This window comes from Mus caroli, chromosome 11, assembly GCF_900094665.2.
Source record: "Mus caroli chromosome 11, CAROLI_EIJ_v1.1, whole genome shotgun sequence".
Classification (NCBI taxonomy): domain Eukaryota; kingdom Metazoa; phylum Chordata; class Mammalia; order Rodentia; family Muridae; genus Mus; species Mus caroli.
Genome location: NC_034580.1, coordinates 77,826,334 through 77,834,696, shown reverse-complemented (window position 1 = coordinate 77,834,696; position 8,363 = coordinate 77,826,334). Strand labels below are relative to the sequence as shown.

The 8,363-nt window shown below is 47.2% G+C and overlaps 1 protein-coding gene across 7 annotated transcripts in view; it reads left to right on the top strand.

Annotated features, from left to right (window-relative positions):
• Positions 1-8,363, top strand: part of Rffl (ring finger and FYVE like domain containing E3 ubiquitin protein ligase) — a 70,073-nt gene that overhangs the window by 48,295 nt on the left and 13,415 nt on the right. For all 7 annotated transcript variants that reach the window (XM_021176217.1, XM_029483016.1, XM_021176219.2 and 4 more), the window contains one exon: positions 6,644-6,831. In XM_021176217.1, coding sequence (XP_021031876.1) covers positions 6,652-6,831 — 180 coding nt within the window. In that variant the 5' untranslated portion in view covers positions 6,644-6,651. The remainder of the gene's footprint in view (positions 1-6,643; positions 6,832-8,363) is intronic.

The window sequence follows — 8,363 nt, the reverse complement described above, 5'->3', positions numbered from 1 at the left end:
TTTGTTGTTGTTTTTCGAGATAGGGTTTCTCTGTGTAGCCCTGGCTGTCTTGGAACTCACTTTGTAGACCAGGATGGCCTGGAACTCAGAAATCCGCCTGTCTCTGCCTCCCAAGTGCTGGGATTAAAGGCGTGTGCCACCACACCCGGCCCTTCACTTCTCAAATACATACATTGTTATCAGTTACTTCAGAGAACCTTGGCTGTGCCATATTGCTGGGCCTTCCTCAGCATTTCCCTCCAAAGCCTCTGCAGCTGTACTTTAATTGCTTTTTAAGGATAGCATACAAGATGAAACTCAACCCATCCTGTATTGACCATCTATAACACCGGATACTTTGCTTTATGCACTTAGAGCCTCATTGCTGTCAACCATTCCAGGAATACATTAGTGGTCATAGGTGGACCATCCCTGGGTAAGTGAGATGATTCAGCCACTTGATAATTTGCTGTGTCAAAAGGTACCTCCCTGAGGCTGGAGGTGGGGGGGCGCTCCAACTGGGTATTTTTTTAAGGGCTCTTTATAAGGTCCTATACAGTGGGTTTACTATGAATGTGTTAATTCCTGGATATAGCTCTTTGCATCTGTGAAGCTCCTGTTGCAGAGCCAGTGCACTGAATGTTTAATTAGAATCAGAACAGGTTGCATGCAAAGCTTGGGGACATTAATGTCTGTGCAAGAGTGTCAGAGCCTCTAGAAATCGAGTTATAGACAATTGTGAGCTGCCGTGTGGGTGCTGCGAATTGAACCTGGGTCCTTTGGAGGATCAGCCAGTGGTCGGAACTGCTGAGCCATCTTTCTAGCCACAGAACTCCCTTTCTAGCCCCACTCCTTTCAGGGCCAGGCCCTTAACAGCTACTGATCTACATTAAGTTATTCATTTGCCTTGGGCAGGTGTTCAAAATGGAGGAATGTTTTAAAATTACTTAGGAATGTAGTTTGTTGTTGGTGGTAGTTTTTTGTTTGTTTGTTTGTTTTTAAAGAAACCATTACTATTTGCCTTCTTGCCTCTATGGTGGTGTACCAAACCCACCTGGAATAGGCAATATTTTGCTCTGTTGTTAACACCATAGTTTTCCTGTTCAGCATTAAATGTCAACATATCTCACGAAGTTATAAAAAGCTCGCTAGCTTTCCTGTAGGGAGCCTCTGAGAACAGTATGGCTTTCTCATTCACTCCCCATCTTGCATCCCCTACCTTCTGCCTGTTGCGCATGGTGGAAGGTCACAGCCAAGCACAGTAAAAGTGTGTGTGGTGAAGCCGGGCGTGGTGGCGCACGCCTTTAATCCCAGCACTTGGGAGGCAGAGGCAGGCGGATTTCTGAGTTCGAGGCCAGCCTGGTCTACAAAGTGAGTTCCAGGACAGCCAGGGTTACACAGAGAAACCCTGTCTTGAAAAAAAAAAAAAAAGTGTGCGTGGTGTTTGCCCAGAATCCATCTTCTCAGAGTAGGGTGGGGAGTTTGGGCGGAGCCCTCAGTAAAGGTGTGGTTGTTTTCTTTTTAAGATCTAGAAAGGAGTTTGTAGGGCAGAGAATGGCGCTTTCAAAGTGTCCTGTTTACCCACTCCCCAAAGCTGGTTCCCAGGTTAGTCATTCAGCAATGTAATCAGATGGTGTTTGTTTGGGGTTAAGGGATCCCAAGAGCCTTCCCAAGAGAGTAGCATTGTTAGCTTGACAGCCTCTTGTCCTGGGAGCCTACCATGAATACAGTTTTTAGATGAGTACTTTAACTGCCCACACTAGCAGATGGTTCTTTTCTGATATTTAAATTTCTCCGTGAACTTTGCTTGGATTTGTTCTGTGAGACTGACCCAGGTCTGAATATTTTGACACTGGTATTCTTGTTACTTGCCACCTCTGTTCCATAGTTAACCTTCCCTGAATGCACATACCCAGATGAACACAGACCTGTGGGGTCACAGTGTGGCAAGAGTTAAGTCTTCTCAGGGGGCCATCTGCCTCCTTTCAGAGCAGATGAACAGGCTGTTCTTCCGAGATGCTTAGAAGAGGCCCTTGAGGTGCAGAGACAGACTGTGGAGGAAGCTCTGTTGCCCTGACTCCTAGCTAGAAGTGGGCCTGATCTCCTGTCACAGTGGCTGATGGTAGCTCTCCTGTCTTACTGGGCCTTCAGGTCTTGTGGTTGAGTCCCTTGTCATAGAGGCTGCTTCCTCCTAAGCGTTTATCAGGCCCGGTGGAGTCCGACAGGCAGCCTTTTGTTTCCGGGCTGCCTGTACCTCACAGTGTAGCGCTCCTGCTCACATGGCCGAGCCCTGACCTCTGTCTTCACTTGCTTGTTTTTAGGAATCCTTACCTCTTTGTCATGATGGAGATGGGACAAGCCTAGGACCTTGTGCATGCTAAATCCTTTGCCTCTGCACCGAATCCCCAGAAATCATAAGTAGCCAGACCTGGGCGCCTCTTATTCTATTCTTTTGCTTGTTGTCGCCAGTGCTACCTTTTTCTCTCTGGTTCCATCTGCCTTCATCTCCATCCCACAGTGGTGGAAGATGGCTGACCCCGTCCAGGAGTGTGCTAGTCCCTTGCCTGATGACATTTCTTGTCCCCCCTAGCCCTTGCTCCCTTCACTGATGGCTGATGGCTTCCCTTCATCTGTGGCCTGTTTGCCTGCACTTACACTAGCGACCCGCATCCTCTTCAGCTGCTGCCTTCGCTCTTTCTTCTAGATAGCTTATCCTCGAGGCACCTCAGAGTCTCTTGTCTCTCCTTCTCTTTCCTGTGGTCACTAGTCAGCTGCCGTTCTCCTAAGCAGAGCACACACACTTTGTTAAGGCAAAGGACTTTAGATTTTTTTTTTTTTTTTTTTTGAGTTTGCGTTCCTGACTGTGCTCCACTCTCTGGGTTACTTAGCAGCACTGTTCAGTTCTTTGAAGCAATGCTCTTGCGGTTCTCCCACCCGTGAGCATCCTCTGCCTCCCTGGTCAGCTCTCCTCGCTTGCCACAGAACATCTAATCCATGTCTTGCCCCACTCTGGCTCTGTGTATTTCCAGTACATCAAACACCCCTAAATCTCCGTCTTCTGCCTAGATGCGCACACATGGACATGCATGTGCCATAGGGAAAACTCAATTCTTAATCAACTTAACTCGCATATCAAGTAAGGTTTTCACAAAAAGTCCTGCTTCCTTCCCCTGGAATACAGGATTTTTCTCATGGCTCCTGGTAAAGTTGTTTACCTCATCCACCCCCACCCACCCTAGCCTTACTAAGCATCTTGTAGTTATTTCTCTCCTATGGTGCATGTCATATCATTTGTTACTGTTTGTCTTAGAAAATGCTCCTATTCCTGGCTGTCTGGTAAACGTCCCCTGCTGTCACATCAAGATGATGTCCTTTATTAGTGAATTATTGCCTTGTCTTGCCTTTGCATGTTTGTCCCATTCCCCACCCCCAACCCCCATAACTTTCTTCAAACCTTCATTAGAGCACTGCCAACTCCGGGAGACCCTTAACTCCCTGGGGATGGCTACTGAACACTGGGAGGACAAAGAAATTGGCATTAGGAACGAACGTGTGTGTAAGTGAGGGGATTCTCTTCTGTTCTTGGTTTATTTTTTGACAGTCTTTTTCTTTCTTTCTTTTTTTTTTTTTTTTCGAGACAGGGTTTCACTGTGCAGCCCTGGCTGTCCTGGAACTCACTTTGTAGACCAGGCTGGCCTCAAACTCAGAAATCTGCCTTTCTCTGCCTCCCGAGTGCTGGGATTAAAGGTGTGCGCCACCACGCCCGGCTTTGACAGTGTTTTATAGGGAGCTCTGACTAGCTCTGATTTACCATATCAACCAGGCTGGCCTTGAGCTCACAGAGATCTGCCTTGCTCAGTCTCCTGAGTGCTGCAATTAAAGGTGTGGACTGCATGTCTGGCTAAGGAGAGGTTTTAAGAGAAGTTACTGAGTCACCCATGGCCTTGTCCCATGCGGACAGGCCCAGAAAGCCACATGGTAAGCTATTGAAACCTCTAGGTTTATAGTCTTCCTTCGCCTTCTCGGAGGAAACTGTGGTAAAAGGCATTTTTACAGTGCAGACAGAAGCAACTAATAATGTGTTGAGGGCATTACTGACCTGTAGAGTGTCAGAGGACAAACATGAAGTACAGAGGAGGTGTGATAGGTTAAAGGTGGACAACACAGCTCAGAGGCAGCAGAGCAGGACAGGACTCTGTGCCCGTCCTGTCAGCATGCACTCGGACATATTAACATGTGATTTAAAGAACTGCAGAGCCGGGCGTGGTGGCGCACACCTTTAATCCCAGCACTCAGGAGGCAGAGGCAGGCGGATTTCTGAGTTNGAGGCCAGCCTGGTCTACAAAGTGAGTTCCAGGACAGCCAGGACTATACAGAGAAACCCTGTCTCAAAAAACCAAAAAAACAAAATAAGAACTGCAGAACTTCCTTTTCAGGGACACGCCACTTAAGGTCTTGTTAACACAGAGCTTCTTTTAGGCCGAGCATTCACGCTTTGTGTGGTGCTACACGCTGGAAGTAGAAGCAGGAGCTTGAGGGAGTTCTAAGACCTCTTGTCTATGTAGCAAATTCAAGACCTGTCTGGGCTACTAGAGACAGGGCCTCCAAACAAACCCCACAGAAACTCATTAACTTATGATGCATGCACGACATGGTCTTTACCATCATGCTGTGTGTGCTATGATTTTGCAGAAAGGCAGATTGGGTTTCTTACATGGTAACTTAGCTCCTCTGGTAAGTGACAGACAGAAGGATAGGTGGTGTTGGTGTGTACTTAGCCAAGGTGGCTTGACCAGTCAGCAACAGCCTGGGCACTGTCATATTCCCTTTTCTCACAGGGGTCAGGGTCAGGTGGTCGGGTGCTAAATGCTTAGAGAAGAAAATGACCTATATCACGAGTGTGTCAGAGGCCGTGTTAGAAAGTCTAAAACATTCTGGAGAAGTCTGGACACCTAAAATCGTGACCCATGGGACCCTGCACCCTCCCTTCCCTGCTGTGCCCCGCTTTTTTTCTTTTATAAAATGACCAATGTTAGACTGATTTGCCTCTTAGTTCCTTCTGTCTTTGAACTCTGAAAATGCCTTTGTTAAAAAGAGACAATGCAGGAAGTATCAATTTGTGTGTGTGGATTATTGAATAGCAACACTAGATGTTTCATCTAGTATCTCTTTGAGCAAAGAGCTCAGGCTCAGAATGTCCCTGCAGCTGACTGCTTGCTCTGCTGGGGGGCGTGATCATGTCTCCCCGCAGTGCTCAGTGTTTAGTAGACCCTGTGGGGACTCACTCAGGCCTCCCAGAAGTGCAGTCTTTAATAAACCTTCATCAGGCCCTTCTAACATTTGGGGGGTTGGATACGTTTGGTTCTGTGAACTTAAAAAAGCCAACCTCACCCTCAATATCTAAGTAGATAAAACACTCTTAATTAAACCACAGAGGCACTGATCGACAAGGACCCAACATTGTTCGGTATTAGTTACATACAGAGCACCACTGGGCTCCAGTGTAGACACTGGGGAGTAGTACCCCCTGCCCTCGATGAGCTAAATAAAGTGTGTGAGCAGAAAATAAATGACCTGTGTAGTAAGCTTTAGAAGTGCCGCCACAGGGCTAGGGCGCTGGCTCATCCCGGAAGAGGAGCTCCTTAGAGGATCAGAGTTGTTCCCACCACCTGTTAGGCAGCTCACAACCACCTGCAACTCTAGCTCCCTCTTCTGGCCCTTGTGGTTCCTGCACACATGCGGCATTCACTTACACAGACACATGTACACATAAATAAGATGAATCTTTAAAAAGAACAGTGCAATCATAGGAGCTTAGTGGAGCAGGAGTGTGGATTAAGATATTACTTGCATAGGCTAGTGGGAGGGAAAGTCAAAAGATAACATGGTTTAAGGATAAGGCTGAGGATTTAGAGTCAGAGACCTGGGCTTTTACCATCTCAGCTTTCTGGTTAGTCTCTGGGCATTAGCTATATGCTTCTTTAAGCCTGTCTGGTTTATATACTTTTTTGGTTTTCCAAGATGGGGTTTCTCTGTGTAACATCAGTTCACTCATAGGTCAGGCTGGCCTCAAACTCAGAGATCCAGCTGCCTCTGCCTCTCTTTCTGCCTCTCTGCCTCTGCCGCCTCTGCCTCGAGTGCTGGGATTAAAGGCATGTGGTCTATATACTATTTTTTCAGAGCACTTGCTATATTGCCCAGGCTCAAGTTACCCTTTTCTGTCTCAACTAGTTAGCTAGCTGGGACTCCTGAACAGGTCACTGCGTCTGGCTTTGCCCACTTACAGCACACACCCTCCATGGTTAGTGTGTGTGAGAAAGTTCTTTCTGAGCTTCAGGGCAAGACAATGACCTTGAATAAAGAGGGTGTTGAGCTGGTTGTGATTGTAAGGTAAGAGTGCATTTTAATCAAGCAAGATTTCAGATTAAATTAGTCAGGACGAGGCCACCTTACAAAGCTCTCATACCAGCATGGTTTCTCACCGTGCTCTGGCAGAGCGAATGTCTTTGACATTTGGAACACTCACTCTGGTGGTAAACAATGAGGCGAGCCTTCCATGGCCCCACACTGGTGTGGTGCATGTATCCTGCCTTGCCTGTACACACAGGGCTAAAAGTGCAGTAATGCTACATCTTACCTCTTACCTCTCCCTCTCCTGTGCCAGATTTTATCATGTGGGCATCCTGCTGCAACTGGTTCTGCTTGGATGGACAGCCTGAGGAGGCACCACCACCACAGGGAGCCAGGACACAAGCCTATTCCAACCCTGGGTACAGCTCCTTCCCTTCCCCCACAGGCTCGGAACCTAGCTGCAAGGCCTGCGGGGTCCATTTCGCAAGCACAACCCGGAAGGTAAGTGCCATTGCACCATGACCCCAGGACTCAGGCCAGCTACCTGATCTCTCTACCTCTATGGTGCTGGGGACCCAGGCCTGTCCTAGAATGTTCGAGAACAACTGTTCCAAGTGAAGGCAAAGCATCTCAGAATAGACCCCTGAACTCAGACATCAGCATAGACCCCGGAACTCAGACAGCAGCGTCCCTGCTTGCTAACTGTATGGCTGAACCCCATCTATGAGGCACCTTTTTTAGTGCTGGGAATGAGATGAGGCCACTAAGTGCCCAGTCCCGTGCTGGGAACCTGGCAAGTGTTGGCTCTTACTGTCACATAGAAACCTGGCTGCAGATTAACCTTGTCATCATTATCAAAAGCCCATTAGAGTTTTCTGAGAGGCAGGAAAACTGTAGCAGAGACTCTGGAGCCTGCTCACTGGCATAGCCAACTGCAGTGGGCTGCACTGTGGTACGGTGTCCCTTTGCAAGTACCCTCAGGCAGCAGCAGGAGTCCTGCAGAACCTGAGCTCTCTAATGCAGAGTGTGTGACAGTGGGAAACCGAGGGGAAAGTGATTCTTTTTACAATTTTTACTGTGTGTGTGTGAGAGACTGTTGAAGATTTTAGCACGGTGGTAAACCTTACCTGATGTGATTTTGAGGTCACCCTGAGCTACGTAGTGAAATCCTGTTTCAAACAACAAAATATTCAGATTTACAGATTTACTAAGACTTAGTTTTTATTGTTGTTGTGATGGTGGTGGTGGTGGGACAGGGTCTTAACTCTGCAACCTAAGCTAGCCTCGACCTCTTAATCTATCTAACCTCAGACTCAAGGCAACCTCCCTACCTCAGCCTCCCAAGTGCTGGGATTACAGGGGTGAAGTTTACCACTATACTTTGCTTAGATTTTTGTTTGACTTTTGAGACAAGGTTTCTTTGTATAGTTCCTGGCTGTCCTGGCACTTGCTCTGTAGACCAGATTGACCTTGAACTCACAGAGATCTGCCTATCTTTGCCTCCTGAGTACTGGGATTAAAGGTATGCTCTAGGACTACCTAGAAGATGGGGGCTGGAGGGGGGGCTGTTTTGTTTTGAGACGGGGTTTCTCTGTATAGCCCTGGCTGTCCTGGAACTCACTCTGTAGACCAGGCTGGCCTCAAACTCAGAATTCCACCTGCCTCTGCCTCCCAAGTTCTGGGACTAAAGATGTGCACCACCACTGCCCAGCGATTTTTTGTTTGTTTTCTTTCTTTTTATTTATTATGTATGCCTGTTGGCCAGAAGAGTGCACCATATTTCATTATAGATGGTTATAAACTACTATGCGCTTGCTAGGAATTGAACTCAGGACTTCTGGAAGATCAATCAAAGCTCTTAATCTCTGAGCCATCTCTCCCAGCCCCAGAATATATATATATAAAATCTTTTTTTTTCTTTTTTTAAATTTTTAATATATTTATTACATATTTTCCTCAATTACATTTCCAATGCTATCCCAAAAGTCCCCCATAGCGCCCCCCACTTCCCTACCCACCCATTCCCATTCTTT